At 43.7% G+C, this 24,390-nt stretch overlaps 1 protein-coding gene across 7 annotated transcripts in view; it reads right to left on the reverse strand.

Annotated features, from left to right (window-relative positions):
• RREB1 (ras responsive element binding protein 1) overlaps positions 1-24,390 on the reverse strand; it is a 127,393-nt gene that overhangs the window by 36,141 nt on the left and 66,862 nt on the right. For all 7 annotated transcript variants that reach the window (XM_074872359.1, XM_074872391.1, XM_074872362.1 and 4 more), the window contains 2 exons: positions 6,197-6,341; positions 4,892-5,031 (listed from right to left, as the gene is read on the reverse strand). In XM_074872359.1, the coding sequence (XP_074728460.1) occupies positions 4,892-5,031; positions 6,197-6,341 (285 nt within the window). The remainder of the gene's footprint in view (positions 1-4,891; positions 5,032-6,196; positions 6,342-24,390) is intronic.

A 24,390-nucleotide genomic window follows, 5' to 3' on the forward strand; every position in this document is an offset into this window, starting at 1 on the left:
CTCGTGCGCACTGGCTAAAATGATTTAAGACTGGGACGTAGGTCCAGGTGCCTTGCATCATTCCACCACCTGACACCATGCACTGAAGAACAGGGATGTGCTGGCACTGGTGACCAGCCTGACTGAATTACAATGTGCATGTGACATCTTGTGAAACAATTTATCCACAGAGTCCAGGAGACCATTCCTAGGGCATTTAAGTTGTCCACTCCTTCTGAGTGAAGCTAGGTAACTCCAAGACACAGCAATAGCATTTTCCACCTGGGAGCGTATTTGGAAACAAAAGCTCACAGTAGTGACCCTGGGAAAACTGGAGGCAGATGACAGCAGGGTGTCCTGACACTTTCCATTCCAGGACCTGAGCTCTTCTGTTGCTATGCCTGTTACTGATCTAACTGTTCAAAACAACAACTCTCCAAGGTGGTGTTCAACTTCTAGCCAATTTGACTTTACAAGTTTCAGCAAAACTTGGGTAGGGTGTTTTGAAGAACAAGGTAGACTGTGAATGGCTTTTGGTTTTCTTTGTTTGGAAGTTCTACAGAAGCACATTACCCTGGGGCAAGAGAACTGCTTTTGCTGTCCTTGTGAAAATATGCCTGGGATTTGGCAAATTACAGAGCTTAATATATTATATCACTGTTTGGACATGCTCTGTAAAAGGTCAGAAAACTTAATCTACTCTGAATCCATTCATGGCAACAGGCATCTACTGGTTCTGGTCACCAGGTCAGCTCAGTGACTGAGGCAGAGAGAGTGTCTTTCACACTCTGCAACGTCTATTTGTTTCTTGTCTCCTATAAAAAGTTAGCAAAACCAAATCCCATAACTGAAGGCAATGTCACACTGAACCAAATGTGATCAGAAAACCCTCATAACACTCATTAAGATCCAGGCTTTTACCATGTTTAAACTGCACAACTATCCTTGTTGAGAACTGATGTTGAAACATGTCTCTAAGAAAGGAGGTAGGTGCAATGCTATTACTACCTCCCTTCTCCTCTCCTCAGGAAGATACATGGGCATAAGAGGTAGCATAAACGTCTCCTTGCTGCTGTGAGGGAGGAAAAGTTAAAAAACCTTTATCTGCTGGTATAGAGTACTGTATGAAGCCTCCTGGAGGAGAGAAAATACAAAGGGTATTCTCTGGTTACAGTGAAACCCAACAGAGGAATTGTATAGTGCATGTACTTTTTTAAAAACCACACGTTTTACTTTAAGCCTGTTCCACTGTACTTGCCAAAGGAAAGAGAAGAAACCTCACATAGCGCCTCGAGAGGTTTCTCCCCAGGAAATCCTCACCTCTCCTTTGCTTGTACTGCTGATGTTGCTCAGAGCTGTCTGTCAGGTGATCTTTACAAGCACATTACCATGTTTGACAGCAACCCTCCACCACAAAAGTTTCCTGAGAAGTTACTCCGCTCGGCGAGGTTTCTCATTTTCCCTATTGGCTGCACAGCATTTCAGCGCTCTGCTAATTATATCAACACTCAGATACAAACTCACCAAAATAGACTGTGTTCTGAGGCCCCAGCTGCAGGGAAACAGACGTCTTCTTTAAATAATCCAGGTAGAGAGGCAAAGGGGATCAGAAAGCACCCCTGGGCCACCACCCACTGCTAACAGGGACTGTAGACAACCTTGCTGGGACCAGCTCATGTCACTAATTAGGGTGCAGGTCCCAGGGCTTCAAAGGGACAGAGACTGACATGGGGTGGTAATGCCATGAAGGAGATGCAGTGCCACAGCCCATTGTCAGTGGGACAAAGAGCCCTATTATTGCTCCCAAGAGCAGGGCAGTTCTTACCGTAATTAGGAGACAAAGATGCACGATTTAGGATTTTACATAATCAAGAGATACTCTCCCAAGCGGGAGCCCCTCTCACACAATCAGTGGATTAAGTATTGTTTATTCTGCTGCAAGTAAACAATGAGGTGCTCCCTCGGGGCTTTACATGAAAAAGCAGTAGTGGGGAAGACAACGCGGTGTGTCTTTTCATCTGACTTTGAACAGCTAACCCCTCTGTGATTTAAAGTTGTTCATTTGACAGCATCGGGAAGGCCCACCCTGTAAATTAGCTGCTCACATACTGATCCGGGGGCTGCCAGACAGCTTTACCTTTTCTGCTCCTTAGCAGAGGGGGGCCGGGACAGACAGACTCAGACGGCTCTGAAGGGCAAGAGGCTGTATTTACACAACGGCACTACAATGACAGGATTAAAGGACCACAAGGAAGCCAGGCAGAAGCTCCTGCCCACCCCGGCACTATGCTGCTGCTGGGCACGCATCCCTGAGGGAGGTTGGTACCACCGTCAAGGCAATGCACGTGGCGCACCACTCCAGAGGTGAAGTCTGCAATCATTTTTACGCTAACTATTGGGAGACCAAAAAGGAGTCGGATGTTTGCCCTGTGGTTTACATAAAAAGGTACGGCTAGGCAGACTGAGCATCACTTAGTTTTGGCCATGACAGTCTGTGCTGAACAAACTGACTGCCAGACCCAGAGCATCTGGCTCCGAGATGCACAACATCTGATACGTGACTCACAGAGGTCCTGATCAAGTGACTCTACCTCTACAATACTGGCAATAAAAAAAGACTGAGGGTGTTCTGCTCCCTGTCCTTTGCTCATAACACAGCTGCTACACTTTGTTTGTTTGAAGAAGTTCTTCCTTCTTGCCTTCTACAATAAGGAAACACCAGGATTTGATGAACACCTTCTAATGTTCTGCAGTTTGTTCCCCTGCCATGAGCACACCCATACACATGTGCCCTTTGCTCTGATACTCTTTCACTCAAAAAAACACCCCTAAGCCTCACCAAGAGGAATCATTTCAGTCACATGAACTCAGGACTGAGAATGGCGCACCACATTCAGGCTATCTTGTTGAATCCTACAGTCTTGCAGAACCCTGGGAACCAAGGGATTACAGCCCCTGCCTGCCAAGGATTTTAACCCATTTCCTTTAGGATGAAAGACTCTCCTTAACAGCAATCCAGACTGCTCTGCTTACCAGAGGATTTTCTGTTAGGTTGGGCCAAGCAGACAGTATCATTTGACTTGTCTAGACTAGGACAAAAGATGTGTTTTACACCAGATAGGCAGGGCAAGTTGCATTTGAATACGTTAGTTGACCAGGGAGAACCACAGCTTCCTTGCCCTGTCCTATCTCCACTGACATGTCTTAAATTGCTAGAGCAAATATTTGACAAAAAAACCCTTTACCATCGTCTAGACAAGTCCATAAAGACAAGCATCCCAGCACCACCCTTAACTCATGCCCACAGAGCTTCACAATCATGGCTTTGATTTAGGGACACATTTTAGCCTTTGTTGCTCAACACAATCAAGGGTAGCAAAATCCATCTCAGGAGAGCATTATCCAAAAGCAAGTCTCCTAATCCTAGAGAAAGAGTTGCATGAAGAGGAACAGCGTGTTTGCACAGCCAGTGTGTCTTTCTGCCTTGCTGCAACAGACTGCAAAGCTGCCCAAGCTAGAAGGGTATCTATTCAATTACCTTCTATCTATCAGTCAAAGCAAGAGAATCCACCTCTCCACTCAGGCCCATGGCTTTGCAAAGAGGTCCTGTCTTCACAGAAGCTTCAGAATGAGGCTAATGTCAGGATAAGCCTAATATGACAGCTGCTTTCTCTAAAGCATAAAGTATATGGCAAAATTATCTCAGACTCCCCTTTTGTGGGAGTTGCAGAGCTCTAACCAGAGAACAACTGTTTCAGTTTTGCTCTATGATGAAAATTTACTCCATTTACTTCAGAAACAGCAAACTCTATTTAATTAACTATGATTTGCAGGATCAAATTTAAGAAAGATCTTTCCAAATCCTTTCCCCACTAATTACAGGGCTTACAATGTCTTTAAAAATGGTTTTACACATATTTACCAAGGTTTTCTAATTTTAAAAAAATTGGAAAATGTAATAGAATTAATCCCATTTAATAGAATGGGATGGCTCTGCTCCGTGCCATTCTATTAAGAAACTGTATTCAGGAAAGATTGTTGACACTTCAAGATGCTGAATCCTTCACTCTTCCAAACAGATCATTAGAGTCCAATGTCCCAAAATAAGCTTAAAACATTGACAAGCTTCTGCAAATGGACAGTCTCCTTTTCTAAAATAGCAGCTTTTCTACATGTTTAAACTAGATTTGGAATACCTCTTTTCTATCTTCATGTATCTGGCTCTACATTTTTCTATGGTAAAAAACAGGAAATAAAAAGTATCAGGAGTCCCAGGGGCAATTACTTAAACCAAAACACAACACCCAAGCACCTTCCCAAACAATTAATAAGTAATTTTTCCTTGTTAAGAGAAGCTGATTTAAGCCAAAATCCAAACCATTCCCTAACCTCAACAGGCAGAAAAGCATAACACATTTTATTGAAAGTCTAGAACCAGAAACTCATCTATCTTCACTCACTCCCATGATAGACAATGAAACCTTCATATCCAGCTGCCTTCTTCTTCCCAAGCAGAATAATCTCATAGGTTGGTACCTGAATACTTCTATAAAGTTTTGCTTCATGTTTTAAGCATCTTTAGTTTAACTTGTTAGAAGTTTGCAATCAGGGCATTTTACAGTTTTATGTAACAACAGTGATGGGTTTGGGGGGAGGAAGGTGTGCTTTAATTTCTTCCAAAAACATTCCCAGCTATTAACTGGGAAGATTTCCTGTATTTGCAAAAAAAATAATAAAATTAAGCCCTATAGCACCCCAGTGACACAAGATGAGGCAGGAACATTTAAATACCCGTTCAAAATCACAAAGGGGGGCAGTTAACAGTGCAGGGGGCTGAATGGCTCCTGCCTCTCCCCAGCAGGCTCCCTCAGGCCATCTGGTGACCAGAAACACTCTTGGGACTATTTCTTACCTCAACGAATTATCTGGATGTGTCTCCATGTGGGACTCCAGCCCATACTTGCAAAAAAAATCTTTGAAACACACTGGACAATGATAAACTTCCTCCTCAGCCTTCTTATCCCCTTCACCAGAGTGACCATCCTCGACAACCTTCAGAGAGAGGGAAAAAACCTCACTAGACCAAATTTTAAGCAACAAACCCAACATGCAATCCATTCAAAGTCCTTCTCATATAAAAGGAAGTAGCAGGCTTCATCCGTAACTTCGCTGCAGGCAACCAAAAATAACTCATTTCGGCAACAGAGAGAGGGTAAGCGACAGAGCCTCTGTGCGCATGTGAGAACGTGCTCAGTAGGAGATAAAGTGTGCAGCTAAGTCACGGATACATCAGTTCTAATGAGAAACTGCGATTTGAACAACTTATAAACCCGTATGTTTATATACCACTGAACTAGCATTCCTCCCCCTTCAGAAAGCCAGGCGAGCTGTCAGCCTGAATTATTTATGCCACTAAGATACTGCCAACTGCTAACTCAAGTGGTCCAGGGAAAAAGCAATGAACTTCTGCATGTTTTCTACAGCCCTCTTCTGATTACAGGGAGAAAAGCATGCACAGAACAAGGGGATACTGACCTAAATGGAACTGCTACTAGCTTGCCATTTAGAGATAGTAAGTGGAAAGGGTCAAGTTAAATTTGGCAGTCACCATACATTTTGTATAAATGACTGAAATGCACTAAAATATTTCATAAACAAAACCCTAATGGAAATGTCTAGCCTTCAAATAAATACTTTCTGATTGCTCTTGTAACTTCAGTAATGCAGGATTATGCTACTGTGAAAGGGAAATGTACTACAGATATTTTTCTTCCTCCAGATCAAGACAAAACCAGACTGAAGTTGTTGCTGCTTTTGAGGTAAATACTGTTTTTTTAAAAGTTCAAATCACTATCCTGCAAGACTACTATGAGTTAAATGGGAGAATAAAAAATTAGGGGAAAGGCTGCAGTAGCAAAAAAATAGTTCATCCTCTTGTCATCCAACATCAATCATCTAATATAAATCATAAGTGAAGTCAAAAATTTGAACAATGAAGAATTAAAAAAATTGATTCCTTTCAATCTCTGAAACTAGAAATTCATTTTCAATCTCAGACAACGGTGTTGGTTACACAGGAAAAGCACGGCATCTTAAAATATATACAGGGCTGTAACAAGGCCACATTTTAGTATTTCTGTGCTGACTGCATGAACTCAACAGCGGACAGTTTAGGAGGTAGCCAGGAATGTCTTTTGCTTCATGCCCCATAAAGAACCTTTTTTGCAGGTGTCCTCTCCTCTCTGTCCATCTCAGCATCATGACTAAACTTCCGTTTCGAAGACAATCGCCTGCGCTTCAGCGGCGATGGAGGAGTTGTGCTCGCTGTGCTGTTTGGATCCTTCTCATGAATCTTCATGTGCCTGAGCAGGAGGGGGAAGAAGACACTGTCAGCAGACAAATTGGGGTGCAAAGTCCACGTAAATTGTAATGACAACACTACTTCTAAGGTTTGCCTTTAAAGGATACCAGCAGAGATCCCACAAAACAGACTGAACTTTTTCAAAACAGCTGGGGCACGATCCAGCACGGCCCCTTTGCAGTGCTTGGGACCGTGGCTCTCCCCCATGCCCCAACCCACAGCACAGCACTTGTCCCGCTACCATCTAGCCCCATGAGCACCGTGCCCGTCCCCCATCATCCAAGAGGAACCACATCTGCCTAATACTGCACACTAAGCTACACTCCCAGCCTCCCAGTCTTGTGGTAGTCTAGTAAGTAAAGTCTGCAAATGAGCAACCATTTCTCTCAGTGCAAAACAGCACTCCACCTTCAGCTGGTTCTCCTTTTACAGTTTCAGACAGTACCCCAAATGGATCTGTATATGCCAATCTCAGAGCAACAGTTTTTAAATATATTTGTTTTCTTCTCATCCTTAACACACTGGTGCACCCCAATATTGAATTTCAACTGCAACTTGGAAGTCAAGATATATCTGGTCACACTGATAAGCTGCAGCAGGTATAGCTTGCAAAACTCTGTATTGCCAAAGTATTCCCTAAGAAAACAACTATTTCTTGTCAAAAGACACTGGAAAGGGGAGAGGGACAAAACAGCTCAGGACGCAGCCTCCTGAGTGTATGGATACCTGACCCACTTGCCTTTTGGTTTTCCATATTTGCAACCTGAGGAAGACAGTATCGACTAGTTTCCTTCTGTCAGATGAAAGGTATTGCTCCCGCGCTTCTTTTGGTACTCAAAGCTCAAATTGTAAATTTTCTTTTTTTAAAAAATGTAGGGCATTTAGCTTCACTTCAAATTTATAGTGTTTTTGAAAAAAGTCAAACTTATGCTCCTGCATGCAATGAAAATTTTTGATTCTAATAGCTAGAAACAGGAGTGCAGGAGAGAGCTGCCCCTTGTCCATACAACTGACTTCAAAGCGGCATGAGGGAGAGAGACAATGTTAATGGCATTAGGGCCCATCCTTCAGAAGTCACACCCACAACTCGGCTCAGGACAGTGCCATTTAACTTGACTGCACGCTATCATGTTCAAACATGAGAGAATGTTGTAACCTAAGCAAGTCTTGTATGTCCTCATAACTGCTTGGGTGTTATGACATAAAATCCGTTTTAGTTTTGGATGCCAAGGGCATGATGCTTCAAGATAACACACTGGACCAAACTGACCCATGGGCAGACTACAGTGGAGCTGCTGGGAGGACTGTCTCCTCACACAACACTTCTTTTAACATTTCCTTTCACAATCTCTGAACCTTTAAGGAAAAAAAAAAAAAAGAAAAAAAAATAAAAAGGCATCTAAATTACCATCTCAAACTACAGCCAGGCTTCTGAGGGTGTTATGTGGGAACAGCCTCAAGCCAGAAGCACCACACGTACCAGAACCGATGCAAGATTAAAATGGCTGTTCAGCTACTGCCTGCTTTTAACACCCAGAAAGGCCAGGGCTGCTCGGAGGACCAGATCCACATGAGGAAAAGCGTGGCTTCCCCAGCCCCCTAGTAATCCTCGCTGGTCACACAGATGGTGGATGGACACTGATGACACCTGTCAGTCACACTGTGGGAGGTTCAAGGAGGAGAGAGCATCTGTGTGCAGATGTGCTCAGCAGGTTGGGCACAGCATCATGGAAACATTGCTGAATTTGTTGGACCTCTTTCTCTGATGATCACCTGACTGGGAGCAGAAAGAAGGTTGAAGCTCTGAGGGTTTGGCCGCCTCCAGGTTCGACAGGACCCAGGGAGAAGGCGGAGCGCTGACACAGGCTCCGCAGTGCAGTCCACTCCCCTGCCTTGGCCCTCTGGTAGCCCTGCCACCATAGGCACCAAAGCTAGCCGATTTATCTGCATGAATCCAGTGCTACCTGATCTCACAAAATCTGCAGGGAAGGCATCTACAGGTACTGTACTGCCTCATTTTCTTTAGTCTTCCCCCCCCCCACCCCCGGCATCAATCTAACTTCTCAGGCTATCTAGAGCTTCCTATGGGTGATAAATCAACAGCATGAGGAGCAGTTGTCTCTACACTCAGGAACAAGGGAGAAGAAAACAGTTATTTGTTCAAAGGGCTTCTGTCCACAATGGCTGAAGATAAAACTCAAAAAGCATCTGGGAACAACAAAACATAGTATTCAATTGCACAGGCAAAGCAAAACCTGGGAGGTGGTTTGTTGGTCTTTTTTTTTATTTCTTTTTGGTAAAGACTGCTTTCCAATTTCGATGAGCTCTTGAAAGTGAGACAGAGGCTTTTGCGTGTGCCTGTCTGTCCCCCCACCCCAGACACACACATGGCCTGCATGCTTAACCTTCTGGCAGCTTGGCTGACACATAGCTAGTATTACTTGGCCAGTTACTTTTCAGATAGCTACAGAGCAAAAGCAGTCAAGTTAAATCACATTCACCCAGAAAACAAACAAACAACCAAAATCCTTCTATGCATTAAGCGTGGGACTTTTTGTTCCTATTTTCTTTTAAAGTCTCTTTTCTGCCAGTAACAAGTGTGTAGAACTCCTGTTCAGTAGCTACCTATGCAAAACAGCCTCCTTGAGGCTCTTTCCTCCTGCTGTTTGTCCACCTGTTGAACTCTGCCCTGTTTCAATGGAGCTGCTCCTACCTGGGAGGGGTGTGATGGCACATCCACAGCGTATCAACAGGAGAAACTGTTGCGACCTCCAGGTTAGTGCCAGTCCAACCTGGCACCTCTGCCTGGCGTGACCTAATGCATGCAAACACACTGCTCCTGCAAGTCCCAAAAGCAGTCCAGCCGTGTTTGCAATATAACATATGCTAATAAGGCAGGGCTTGCTAATGTGGGTGCAACTTTGCTACCTCTGGTGTCAGTGTCCTTGGCTGTCCCCAGCTTGCAGTTACTCTTCCTGCAACGTGCACACTTTTGCCAAGCCCTAAAAGCGAGAGCAGAATCCATACCCACAGCATGGAATGTGGTAATCTCTTCATGTTTTAGTTTTGCATATTTGAAAGGAAGAAGCCTGAGCTATTGAGCTATAAACAGGAAGACACCCTGACTGCACCTTTGACTTTTACTGTGTAGGTCAAATATCACAGTTGCTGTGATAGCTCCCTGCATGCGATCGTTAAGGAAAAAAGAAAAATCCGAAACCAAAGCAGCAGGTTCCAGAGTTCTCAAGGAGAGGCACAACCTGTCCACATTACAGCCAGTAGGTTTGCTCCTTTGGCAGGTTAAGCAAGTTTCACTACATCAATTCAAGGGTGGAGAGGAAAAAGATTACTAGAGCTACAGCCCAAGATAAGCGGGAAGATAACGCCGAGCAGTACAAAGGATAGACACAATCTTCATTTCTCTCTTTTACTTTGCAACATGGATGTCATTCTGCCTCAAGAAAACATTTATCACCCAACTTGGGTTGAACTGAAGCAGATGCCAGGTCACATCCACAACCTTTCTTTTAAAGTTAAACACTCCCTTCACCAAGGCTTCTTCTACTTAAAAAGTTTCCTAACTATAATTAGGGGGGGGGGGGGGAAGTATTTGTGTTGCCTTATCCTCCTTTAGAAGAGTTTGCCTTGATTAGATCTTACATGTAACGCTGAAAATGCTCGACCTCACTGTTTAGCCTGCCAAGATATGAGGAGAACAGGAACAAAGCTGTGCTTACAAGTTATTTTCCCATTGTGACTATAAGAACATATTTTGGCCTGACAACACTGGCATACTTTGAATACAAAAGCCAGGCTCATAAGTCAGCCTGGCTTTCAGCATCTTACAATGATAAAGGGAAATGATAGGACATTCATCAGTTCCAAAAAGTAAAGATAAACACTCAACACTTTAAGTGAGAATGTAGTGCAAAAAAAGAAGGGGAAAATAAGGACATGCACAGAAATGCTCATATTCAGCCACAGATGCAGGTTACAGTAACATATGCCAGCAGCTCTGAAGTGACCACTACTGCAGCTGAGAAGATAGCCAGAGCCACAGCAGATGAAACTTGGCTTGTTTTTCTAATTTAAATCAATGAATTGTGGCCCTGAGCCATCCTACAGAGCAACCCAAGAGCAGCAGACAAGCTTGGGAAGGTTCAGAGCCCTGAAACTCGCACTTCATACAGTGGTTATTAGCCTCCACAGCACGCATGCAAGTACACATACACTTGGATGGTACTAAGGGTGGAACACTAAAATGTAACCACGATATACAGGATAAAAGGAAGGAGATAAAAATTTGAGCTTAATACTAGGGAGGACTCCCTTGCACTAAATGCCAGCTAACCTTGATTAACCTCTCAGAGAAAGTGGTGAAACTGTATTTAAAATGAGACCCGACAGAGAGCCAGGAGAATTTGCAAAGAATAATTCTGAAATGGAAAGAGGAAGTCTTTTCCAAACAAGATACGTCCACCTCTGAACTAAACTCTTAACGTTCAAGAACTGCTGTGCAAAAAATGCAGATAACTTGCTACACACTATGCTTTTTGCAGCACAGCTGTATGTGAAAAAGCTCTTCTAGTAATCTCTTCCCCCCCCTCGCACAAGGAATTTCATAGGTGAGCCAAGAGGATCCAACTGTGCTATGACTGTGTGCCAGTCAGTCCTCTCAACAAAATCACATTTTTTAAGTGCTTGACTGCCTTTCATTCCATCCTCCCTATGAGAATTGCCTTCCGCTTCCCCTCTTCTGCCACAGCTTTCCTCTCCCTCTAATGGTCACGTGAACAGGATGACTAAGATGATACTGCACAAGAATTCCCCAACTTCTTTCCTATTTTTCTTTTATTTTTTAAAACAAATGGGCAGAAAAAGTTTTCAGCCCCACACTGTAATGCAGGGAGTGATTTCAGAAGGGTGACTATTCCACCAGAACAGTAGCAAGTGATTACTTTGCTGCTTTTCATTGAAGAAGAGACTTTTGTAATAATAAACAAATGCAGAACTCAAGTGCCTTACTCCTTTTTCTCCCCGCGGATGGTGATGGATCAGTGCCTAAGGGAGCTGACTCATGGGAAGGGAAAAAAAAAAGGCACATGTGTCCTAATGAAGTGACATGCAGCTCCTGCTGGTCACATCTCAGTCTTTACCGCATCTCCAAAAAGGGCTGCCATATTTTCTTAATGCCGAGAGGATTTGCATGTTGATCATATAAGCTTTCTGGAGGTCTCGAAACAGGGCAGCCTACAGCTTCAATGCCAAAACCAGACGTGGGCAGGTTTTGACTGGCTGGCTCAAGGCTAGAACGAGGAGTCAAAGCATCCTGAAAGAGGCAACTGCAAGACGCAGCTGCTCCCAGCTTCGGGTCCCACTGAATTATGAACAAAACCAGGAGCTCCTGCTTTGCATGCAGATAACCTGATCAGCGCCACTTTGGCTCTTGGAGAGGAAGCATCCCTCAGAATGCATGGGAATCCCTCACCTCTTAACTCTGGGGAGAAAAATCACACTGTAGCAGCACCCCCGGTTTCCACAGCTGCTGATGTGCTCCACATCCCTAAGAGAAAGGGCCTCCCTGGCTTGGAGGCCCAGGCAAAAGGAAGATGTGAAACAAAAGGGTGTATCTGCAGCCTCTGAGCAGGGTCCAGGGTTAAGCCTCTCCCTTATAACTATGGCAGCACAAGCACTGCTGGCTTTCAGTCAAGAGAGTTTTATGCCAGGTAGGTCTGATTAGAAGGAGCAGCATGTCCAGAGGGGGAGCAGCAAACAATTTCACTGAGGCCCGGTTGGGAAAGTCCCAGCATCTAAATCAAGATTAATTCTTAAGCACAGGATCCAGCGCATGTATAAACACCCTCCTCCTCCCTCATGTCTCCACGCCTGTGGAAACGCAGTGGGGAGGCCAATGAATCCGGGCATTATCAGTCCAGAGAGATCATCTGACAGTATCGAGTTCAGGTTCTGGCTTCATATCCCACATATTATTCTAAGTTTCTCCACTTTACCACTAGATGTACCCTATATTCTATTGTATCGCGCATGGCTGTTCCTCATCTCCCTCGTGATTTCTGATAGTTTGATATCAAAATCAAGGGGATGATCCTCATATATCTGATGATTATCTAAAGGGAGCCACACATCCAACCATTCAGAGATTAAGAATAAAAACCAGTGCCTTCCATCCTTCACCTTATTTAAAACATACCTTTTTTTTCTTTTTTTCTTCTCCAACACAGATTTAGTCAAGTTCACCAAGCTAATCTGGGAAGGACTGAGCTGGTCAGATGCCTTAAGTACAGTTTAGCTGATACAATTGCTTTACCTCTTCCATGGTTTTCTTCCCTGAGATCTTTCACTTACATTGCTACCATCAAGTAACAGTAAATAATCTCCAAAGAATTAAAAAACCATGTTTTCAATAATCCACGGTAAAGAAAAAGCATCTATCATTCAGAACATGACCAAACATCTCTGTATTAAAAAAAAGTCTGCTTTGTCTAAGTTTCAACTTCATGCACCATATCAGAACCAACAATAGTGCAGGATGCATCCAAGACAGGTTGAAATTTGTACCATGATGTTCTTCAGGCCCCATGGAATGAAAAACAGCCCACAGAGTAAGAGAAGACAGACTTCAAAATTACACTGTCTCTTTGAAAGATTTCTAGGTCACATCATCTTTGTCACTGTTTTTGTTTCATTCTGCTTAACAAACATTACTTCAGCCCAAATTGTCTAACTGTAGGAAAACACAGGGAATTCCTCTTCAAAGCTTCTGCCATCTGACCTGCATGGGAAGTAAATCCTAAACAAAGTGAAGCAGCAGCATTTTTAGGAGCAATCAGTTAATATACTGCTGCTAACCCTCTTCCTAAGAGTCTTGTGAATATGACTGGAACTTAAGTCAAAAGTGCAGCAACATTATACCCTTGGGTTAAAGAGTTTAGTCATTTTGTTTGTTAAAACATGTAGAGAATCTGTATTGACAATGTATTTCCAGTGCTAATTACCAACATCACCCACTTAAGAGAGCAATCCACTCAGCCTTAGCCAGTTGTAGTCACAGGAACCAGAAAGAAGCAGGTAATTCTGCAAATCAGACACAATCTGTACCTGGATGAGTTTCTGTTTGTCTTCTCTTCTTGGCTTGTTTGCTATTTGTATCCCCAAAAAAACCCCCAAATGACAAAAAAAGCCCTCAGACACCATGCACACTTCACAGCAAGTCAAAAGACATTCGAATACCAAAATCCCAACCATTTTGGAAACACCCTCCTACAACTGCAGAGCTATCTTAAAACAAATTTCAAGCACCACCAAATATTCTAGTGGTAATCAGTGTTGAACACTAATATGGGATAAACAAAATGAAGCTGAACAGCAAGAATTCTCCATGGCTATGGCTAGTAAGGAAGCCATTGCAAGGCATGCAGTGGAAGAGCAGGGTGGGGCGAACAGGTCCCAGGAAGGATCAGATTGGGAAGCACTGACTCATTTTAGCCGCATGTCTGCACACAGGCACAACAGGAGATCCCCCAGCTAGCACTCCCCACAGCACCCAGGCACTGCAATCTTGCCGGCGCAGCGGCACGGCTCATTATCCTCATGGAGGTCCCAATGCTTATTAGCTCTGTCTGTGAGGGCTAACATGGCCCCAGCGAGCCTCCCCGCGTAGCAGCATGCAGCGGCATGTGGGTGTAGCAGCCCCCTCGGCGTCCCCCCGGGAACTGCTGCAACCCAAGGTGCTGCACAGACGTGCCCTAAGCATCCCCCCAAGTTCAGTGCATGCTGCTGTGCTATATGCCTGCACAATGAGGTTCTCCCAGCAAAGCAAAAATAGCCTTACAGCAGGCGGCAGACAGTATCATTAGGATGACATGAGCATTAGTATTTAGATCCACCAAGACTAGCTGGGTGCACTAAGGCTGCAAAAGCCACCTGTGATTACGTTCAAATGACAGATCTGAAATTCCTTTTCAGCACTACCAGGACAGTCTGCAAAGTTAACCAGTGTCATGCAGCTGCCAATACATGATACCTAAGGATATACGATGCACACACATCCACACAAAGCATTTTGTAATTTTTTATCCCAGAGATCTTTCAAAATTTTGCTTTGCTGTGAATAAAGGCAAGTTGTAAGCGTGAGTGAGAAGAATGATACTGATCTACAAATCCAAAGCGGGGGGGTACCATTTCTGAATAATTATGTTGCATTCACATTTAAGAAACTACTTGCTATGCAGAATCAGCAAGTTCAAACAGGCTGAGATTGATACAACTGCATTCCCAGCTTGGCTCAAAGTTACTCCTGTTCCCTACCAGCAGCGTTGTCAGAAGACCTCAAAGGAAAAAAGGGAGACAAATATTTGCCTGATGATGCTGTGTCAGGGAAGTGATTCAAACGGAGCCTCCAAAGCAAAGCTTCCCAAAGGACAGCAAAAGAAAGCATTCATTTGCAGTTCACATCAACCCTTGCATAAGGGAGGGCAAAAGAGGAGGGAAATGCAGTGTGAGCTTCCCAGTACCACTTCACCAAACTGCCTGCCCGCAGTTTTCATTACATTCAGAGCAGACCTAAATTAACAATGCCAAATACTGCAACTAGACTTCCAAACCCGTAAGAAACTCTTTCAGGGACAGCATTAAACAAGATCCTTCTGAGGCCCCCGTACTTCCTTAAGCTTGGAGACAAAAGTTTATTAACAACAATAAAATTAAGCAGGAATAAGATCTTTAAAAGTGTACCAAAAACCTGGCCTGAGACATTCTGAACTGCAGTTTTCTTTCATCTTTTTGAAAATTCATGGTTTTCAGGCACAATTTCTCAGGAAACTTCATGTTTAAAGAAAACAAGTGTTATTGGATGGTAAGGACAATTAAAGCAGTTTTAAATTTTAGCATCAGGAAAAAACACGGCGGGGGGATAGAGAGAAAGAATTAAGTGAAAGGATGTCAGAAGGGGAAAAAGTTCTATCCTTAAGAGCAAACATGGTTGAAGAAGTCCCAGGTACATCCTGCCTCTCCCTCAAAACTGCACCCCTTTACCAACCAAGCAAACGTAAGCCCCAGCTACTTCCCAGAACCAGGCAAAGCCCTCATGCAGTTGCTTCCCTCTCACACTCCACTGTTGAGCAATCCTGATGGCACACAGCACAGAACAACTTGCTGCATCACACAGCTCAAGGAGGAAAAAATAGATGGGCACAGCAATGCCAGGGACACGGTGCAGATGGAGCCGAATACCTCCCCCTGGGCACATATACACACACACACACACATGCAAGCAAGGAAGCTCCACTAGATAAGAGAAGCACGACTGTGTTAAAGCAGGGTCTCTGCATCATCCCGATATCAGCAGTCACCAAGTAACTTGAGGGGCAAGGAAGTAAGAGGTTATCACTGCACACACACAAGTTGTGCAAACTTTTCCCAGCGCTGAGGACGGCATCCTAGCAAAAGAAGTTTCACGTGCTCAGCCCATTTCCTGTCCCGTTCCTGAACATGTGGTCCTCCTTCCTCACCAGCAGTGATCTCACAGCATTCCCCCGCTGAGCAGAGAAGCACTAGGAAAAGGTTTCACGTCTTGTTACATGTCTGTTTAGTCAAGCGTACTAGCTGGAAACAGAAGTCCCTGCAAGACTTGTGCTACTTTACAGGAGTTTGGGAACTTTCACTCTCAAGTGAAATTAATTTGGGTGCAATCCATGAGCAATATGGATTGCCTTACTCTCTTTACCCTCAGTATGAGACTGTCAAGAAGGACGACACATTGAGATGGCTTGATGTCAAAAATGAGCCACACAGAAGTTGTACACCTCCTCTGTTTTAAGATATCTTTCCACATGAAGCACTGGAGAACTGACTCTGAGGATTCACCAAAAAATCACTGAGAATGTTTAGAAAGCTTCAGCTAAGAGAGCAGCCTAAGGAACTCAGCATTATCTATAGATGCCCTCAAGAAACAGAAAGCAGTATTTGTGTATTGTGTGCTATTTACCAGCTGTATAATGGTGCTACTACTTTATAGACTGTGTCTTTGCTTAAACTGTGTGCATCATGCAGGTGAACATCATGGCTCAAAAAACCCGAGTGAAAAGCCCTGGCTAAACCCAAATGCTAAGATTCCCCTCACTGTTTTTTTTTTTTATAGCTAGAGAAGTTTTCCCAAATGCTGACAATCTACTATCAATGAATAGCCTATTTTTAAAAGAGGGGAGAAAAGAAAGAGGAAAAAACCTGCTGACCCTGACAGGGGGTATGTTCTGCAGTTTGCTGGTTCCAGCATGCTGAACTAGAACAGGTTGAGCAGGTTAGATACTGGGGGGAGAAAAGGTAAAGCTGGAAGACATACATTAAAGGTGGAACGACAGCAACCACAAATGTCGTTTGAGATAGACTTTTTCCTCATTCTCATCAGTATTTGGCCCAGGAGTCTTTTCAGACAACAGGAGGAACAGAGTGAACACACATTTATTTGAGAAGCGATGCAAGTATTTCTGACGTGCATGCACAACAGGCTGAGTAAAGATTACCTTAAGATACAAACTCTTCCAGTAACTTTCTCACCACCAGCATTTTCACAACAGAAATGCCAACAAAACAACAGGTTACTTGTTAACCTTGAGAGCTAACATCTCTGCAAGAATTGCATTAATGTCAGGTTTATGGCAAAGGACTAAAATCACCTCAACTCCGTGCAAAGATTGCCTGGATTTTCTAGTGCTTGCTAAATTAAGGCTTGTATTTATTTTGTAGCTCTTCAAGGTGAGAAGGGGAGGTAACATCCCTGAGAATACTAGACCTTCAGAGGAGATGTTCCTGAAAGGGTACTTACGAGGAAAGATCAAGGTCTCCGCTGCCATGCTGCCATGTGCTCTGCAACTAGAGTCTAATCTGTCAAGTGGCTTGTGCTCATTTGAACAGTGACATGGGTAACAAAGCAGCACTAAGCTACGCTCAATATGCTCTGTTATACGGAGATTTATGTTATTGCCCATGAGGAGGGTGGTATTACTCTGCTATGTCAGACCACCTTCCTCTTGACTCGTCACACCAGAAACCTAAACTTATTGAGAGCGTGTCCCCTTTTTTTGCCTGCAGAAAACCAAAACATAAAAATCCACAATCTTACAATACACAAGATCAGACTTGGCTATTAAAGGCAACGGACACAAAATCTAGGACTGAAAAGCACACTGAAGTCTTTCTTATGTTTAGGTATTGAAGAGCTCTGGAGATGCAAGTATAATGTTCCTCATTGTGTACACTTCAGTTCTCAAGAACAATGGAGCTAATTAAGGTCTGCGTATAAATCTTAACTCTGCACTTCCTTGCTTCACTTGATTCTAATCAGATCTCAGCATTCGTGTTTTTGTGTTAACTTCCTTTGCTGTTCTTTAATGATAACTGAAGGGGGATGCTGTCCAAGGCTACAAGCAGCAGGTAACACGTCTAAAATCATGGCATCACCTTTCAGCTCTGATGGCTTACAGAGGTACTGTGGCACAGGAGCTCCTTCAGAGTCTCTTACAGCTGAAGATATCTATGGAAGGGTTTTTTGGAGCACCCTATTTATGCATCATCTTAATTAAATAAAAGTTTATATAAAGTCTTTACAAAAGATGACCAACCTACTCAGCAACAGTGAGACAGACAAAAGTTTCTGCCTGGGACCATTAAAAATACTGTAGTCTTCTAATTCTCATCAAAGACGCAGAGATACAGACTCTTACTGCTATACTGTTGTTGAAAAGCACTTCTTTATTTCCTTTATTTCCCTTTCTTCCCCTTTCTTTTTTCCCCTTTCTTTCTTTCCCTTTCTTCCTTTCTTTCTTCCTTCCTTTTCCTTCCTTTCTTCCTTCCTTTCTTCCTTCCTTCTTCTTTCCCTTTCTTTCCCTTCCTTTCTTTTCTTCTTTCCTTCCTTCCTCTCCCTTCCTTCCTTTCCCTTCCTCTCCCTTCCTTTCTCCTTTCCTTTCCCTTCCTTCCTCCTTTCCTTTCCCTTCCTTCCTCCTTTCCTTTCCCTTCCTTCCTCCTTTCCTTTCCCTTCCTTTCTCCTTTCCTTTCCCTTCCTTTCTCCTTTCCTTTCCCTTCCTTTCTCCTTTCCTTTCCCTTCCTTTCTCCTTTCCTTTCCCTTCCTTTCTCCTTTCCCTTCCTTTCTCCTTTCCCTTCCTTTCCCTTCCTTTCCCTTCCTTTCCCTTCCTTTCTCCTTTCCCTTCCTTTCTCCTTTCCCTTCCCTTCCTTTCTCCTTTCCCTTCCCTTCTTTTCTCCTTTCCCTTCCCTTCCCTTCCCTTCCTTTCCCCTTTCCTTTCCCCTTTCCTTTCCCCTTTCCTTTCCCCTTTCCTTTCCCCTTTCCTTTCCCCTTTCCTTTCCCCTTTCCTTTCCTTTCCTTCCCTTTCCCCTTTCCTTCCCTTTCCCTTCCCCTTTCCTTTCCCTTCCCCTTTCCTTTCCCTTCCCCTTTCCTTTCCTTTCCCCTTTCCTTCCCCCTTTCCTTTCCCCTTTCCTTTCCCCTTTCCTTCCCCTTCCTTTCCTTTCCTTTCCCCTTCCCTTCCCTTCCCTTCCCTTCCCTTCCCTTCCCTTCCCTTCCCTTCCCTTCCCTTCCCTTCCCTTCCCTTCCCTTCCCTTCCCTTCCCTTCCCTTCCCTTCCCTTCCCTTCCCTTCCCTTTCCTTTCCCCTTCCCTTTCCCCTTCCCTTCCCTTCCCTTCCCTTTCCCCTTCCCTTCCCTTCCCTTTCCTTTCCTTTCCTTTCCTTTCCTTTCCTTTCCTTTCCTTTCCTTTCCTTTCCTTTCCTTTCCTTTCCCCTTCCCTTCCCTTTCCTTTCCTTTCCTTTCCTTTCCTTTCCTTTCCTTTCCTTTCCTTTCCTTTCCTTTCCTTTCCTTTCCTTTCCTTTCCTTTCCTTTCCTTTCCTTTCCTTTCCTTTCCTTTCCTTTCCTTTCCTTTCCTTTCCTTTCCTTTCCTTTCCTCCCCTCCCCTTCCTTCCCCTTTCTCCTTTCTTCCTTCCTTTCTTCCTTCCTTTCTTCCTCCTTCCTTCCTTCCTTCCTTCCTTCCCTCCCCTTTCTCCTTTCTTTCTTCCTTTCTTCCTTCTTTCCTTTCTTCCTTCCTTCTTCAAAACATGGGGATCCCAGCAGAATACCAAACATTTACTCAGGATATATCTGTTGACAGGAGAGACACCAAAAAAACTTCCCTCCACCTGTTTGTCCATCCTTATTTACAAAATGTATTAGCGAAAAATCTAACAAACACCTTTTAATTGCAAAGAAAACCAAAACAGCTACCACATCTCACCTGTGTCCTACAGTCATCAATTACTAGAAGCAGAAATTAGTCCTTTGCATTCATTATCCCTGCTGAAGAATTAGGGCACTTGCATTTGCTGAAGCTTATCTTTCACTAGCATGCTGACAGTGGTTAAATCATCCCCCACGTATAAGGAATGGATTTCAAAGCCTGTAATACAGCCTGCTTCTTCATATTTAAGAGCACTGACTACCAATTGCTACATTAAAATAAAAGCTCCTTAGGAGATGACCAAAGAGACATTTGTATTGTGCAAGACAATAAGAGAGGGCCTTTACACACACGTGAAGTGTCAACCATTTTCAGCATGGCAACTTCCTCGGCTATTTGTTTTTAGTTTCAAGATCTTGTATGTTCAGTTTTTCAAAGCTGCCCAATGTTTAACACCAAATTTCTACTTGGTCATCTTTGTAAACCACCAGAAACCAAACCATGTTGTAATAAGGCAGCTCCTTTCTTCTTCTGGAAAAAACAAAGCTCATCATGACATTTGGCCATGCTCTGTCTCCAAAAACTCCCATCTTAAGCAAATGCCAGACTGCACGTGTTAGACTGCAGAGATCCTATTTGTACTTAAGAGGCTGGGCATTGTTACTGCACTGCACCCCACAAAGCACACACAACATACTGGAAGCAGTCCAATGCCATAAATAACACAGGAGCAATTCACAGGTGGAATGCAGGGAGAGGATGGATTCAGCCAGATCTTGAGGACACTCCACCTATTGGATATTTGCAAAGTCACAGGCAGCCTGTACGCATGCCTGCCCACAAGACACAGAACCATGTTAAAGAGAGCAGGGAAATCGTTAAAGTGTATGCATCTCAACCCCTATGCCTTTATCAGGATCCAACACCCATCTTCCAACCAGTACGTTACAATCTTCACCATGCATACACTCTTCATTTGCCAGTGAAGATGGCTGGCTAAAACACCAAAAGTCACAGGTTATCCTCCAGCATGTGCATTTTCTATCTTTCTCAAAAACACTCATTCAGCAACATACACGCACACAATACGTTGTTTAAAAAAGACTTAATTTGAACATCAGAATACTACCATGCCCTGATAACAAAACCAGCTGTTTGTCTCTCCACAGCACATTAAAAAGAGAAGTTTGGGAAAATTATCTAGCACTGAAAATAAGATTGAGAATGAAAGTGCCTTCTTAATTAAAAGAAGAAATACCTTCTTTGATAGGACCCTTTGTAAGCATGCTTCAAAGCATAGCTTCTGCGATCCAGATCTTCCAATTTGAGTTTCAAAGACTTCTGCATGTGGTTGTTACATGTGGTGTTTTGCATGTGCCAAAAAAAAAAAATCCCCAAACTTTGAGACCTGTTCCTGAGATGGTGCATAAACAGCCTACAAGTACCTAACCAGGATGTAAATAAAAAGCCATTATGAAGAATTTTGCTAGGTATGGAGTAGGAAGTGGAAGGAGAGAAAGGAGCTAGATACCTGTGATGTTTTGGTTTCATAAGAAACACTTCAGTTAATTTGCATTGCCACACTAATATGGACAGCCTGGTGCATCAGCCATGGACACTGCACCTTCGTTTACCAAACTGGGGAAGCTGTGGCTGAAATACATATATTATCCCTTTAGCCTTTTCAGTCTTGCCACAGAGCCTTTAATAGCTACCCACTGGAAACTGGCAGGAAGGTCATTTCTCACCTCCCTTCTGGCATTTATATCCTGTTAACATTTTCAAGTTGCATGGAGAGCATGTCTTTGGCAGGGAGGAATATATTATTTTAAAGTAATAGGCACAGACCATCCTCAGTCACAAAAATGGAAAAGGGGCTGTTGGCAATGTCTCCCACCCCCAAAGGAAACCGTTTTGGACCAAGAGGAGGCATCGCCCTTTCCCCTGAAGCCTGATGCATGTTCCACTGGAATGCAACATGGTAAGTCAAGCAAAGTCTTTTCTCTACCTCAAGGTCCCTTGCTAAAGCTTACAAACCACCACCACCACTAAAACCCACAGCAGCAGCCTAACTCCTCTGTCTGTGTTTTGGGGAGATGCAGTGATGGAGACAGAATAAGAGCTTGCAACCTCCTATTTGGTGGCAGAGTCTAGACTGAAAAGGGCTTCTCAGAGTTGGCACTACTCACAGATAAACTCCTTAGGGAGCTACCGTGACAGTACAGATGGAAAGCCTTTAGTAATTGCAATCTATTGATTGGAGACACTACTTTGGAAATTCCCAGCTTTTTCAGAGCTACAGAACACACATACCACCCTCCTTCCATATAGTTTATGCTCCTGCTGGAGATCTGAGAATATTCAACTTTAATTTACTGTGATGAAGAGAAAGCTGTAGTGTCTGTGTCTCTAGCGTCAAAGTGTGAGGATTAGCATATCCTAATGCAGATTTTCTGCTGTACTGATCATTGTAATGCCATTTCAATTACACTAATTTTGAACTCAAAATTACTGTGATCTAACTCCTTCCTCCAAATTCCTAAAAAGAACCAAGAAAACAACCCCTCAAACCCCCAGATCAGTCCCTGATGCTAGAAGGCTTGTTATTTCCAGGAAGACTTCCTCTTTCCACTACTGGTCAAAAAGAAATCTCTGTAAAAAACTCAGCACTGCCTCCAGCACTCTTCCTCCACAGCAATTCCTGTTCCTGATACCAGACACTGACAGATCTCCCAGTTATTGTACAAGATTGCAACAACCCTCCCCAAACAGCAGGAGCAGCACTGATACAGAGGCAGTCAGCTTGACGGTACGTTTGGAAGAATGAGAAAATTAGCTTTTTGCGTTGGACATTGAGCACTCTCCAGAGACCTTTGCTCTCTCCAACAACAACTGTCCCCACAGGAGGCTCAGGCCACTCCTGAGCAGTCTGGCAGATGTAAGAGAGTTTTCTGAGATGCCCAGGGCTCACGGTTCCCTGTTGAAAATCCTGGCCAAGAGTCATCCTGCTCAGAAAAGGAAGCAGGTTTTAACCTCTTTTTCTGACTGGTGCTGCACAAGAGAACCATCCCCGTCCACCCCTGTGTGCTGTGCCCATTCAACTTGACTTGTTGACAAGGAGCCAAGGAGCACAACAAAAAGAAACTGGACTTTATGTGAGAGGCTATGACTCATTTACAAATTAAGTGTTGCATGTATTGTGGGAGCCAGGAAGGGCAGCATCAATTTAACAGGTAAAGAGTACATGCAACATCCTAACACAGTGAGACTTACCCAGAGAAGAGATGGACAGAAAAGAGTATTCCCACTCCACAAAATGTTTGGCTATTGCAAAAAAGTTTTGCCCACATGCAAAAGGACAGCAAATAAGAGCTCTGGAGGGTCTTTTCCTCCCTTCACTTTATTAAGTGAGGAGAGGAAAAACAACTTTCTAAGGAGAAGATGGGCACTTGAGAGTATAACAACACTGATATTTTCTAACCCAAAAAAAGCAACCAAAACTCCTTCCCTCCTCTGCTCAGCTGAATGTCTAATAACCTGGCTGCTATGAGGTGGAAAAACAGATCAGAAATTTCATCCTCTGCCGGAACAGTAATAAGAACTCCTATGGCACAATATTTCCCTTGACAAAACCATTTTGTTGGACTTTTTCCCCTAAAAGGTCTTTTAAAAGTCTGGATTAAACAAAAAAGTATACAGTTAAATAAGAGCCAGAACAAGGCAGAGTGGAGAAAGAGAAGAGACGATGTACGTAGTATGTGTCTATACATTTCTTTCCCCCCTGTTCAGATACTGGCAGACTAACTTCTCCCTCTCTCCTCTCTCATGCACCAAGCTTATTTGATATAAATGCAATAACACTTGGGGAGGCTCCTGCAGGACCTTCACAAGCTATGTTGATTCTTTAGCAACACATTCACAACTTTCTGCTAAGCCTACAACTTCTCTCTCTGATCCCACGTTCCTCTGTGTGACGCTCCAGGGATACCACCATGCTGGCTACCAGAGGCACATTAGAAATCTGATTCTTTGCTGTGTTGGGCATAAAACTGTCACTATTTAGATACTGTAGCACAAAAATAGTGAACAATAAAGGAACTGTGCACAAAAGCAGAGAACGATGGACTTGTATTATCATTCAGCTGGCGCAGAACAGGCACAGCACCACCAAAAGCAAGGCCTGCAGAGCTGCACACAAGGCAGGACCTGGCAAGCAGGTCCTTGCTCTGGGATCCTGAGGCAGAAGCAGTTTTGAATGTGATGTGAGAGACATTCAGCCACAGCACCAGCAGGCCATTGGACCTGATGCTGCAGCTAAGTTTGAGATGCCTATGAAAGAATTTACTTCACGCCATCTTAGACTAGAAATACCTGTTTCGGAAGGAGGTACCTGGTGGGTAAAATGAACATCTTCCTTGTGAGTGTGTCAGAGCACCAGATAACAAATTTCATTTCACTTTGCATTTATCCTCATCTGCCTATTTGCACATTCATGCTTTCTACTTCAGCAACAGGCTTCACTATTATAGTCTGCTATAGCAGCAAGGTTATTCACTGCAGAAAGTTGGTGGCATAGTCCTGCCAACCACAACCCTCCTTTAGCAAAACTAGCCTGTTTCAGTGTGCTCAGCATCTTGCCTGTCACAGGTGTGGGGTCACTTGCTGCAGTGCCACCAAGCTCAGTAACAGGTTTCTCCAATATCCCGCCGAGTTGCTGCGATGCAGGCCTACACAAGGAGTTTTACAGAGCAGACAGGAACCTATCAGATGGAAAGAACTTTTAATAGGAAGATTTTCCTTGCATGAACTTAGGTC

The sequence above is a fragment of the Strix uralensis genome, chromosome 1, assembly GCF_047716275.1.
Source record: "Strix uralensis isolate ZFMK-TIS-50842 chromosome 1, bStrUra1, whole genome shotgun sequence".
NCBI lineage: Eukaryota > Metazoa > Chordata > Aves > Strigiformes > Strigidae > Strix > Strix uralensis.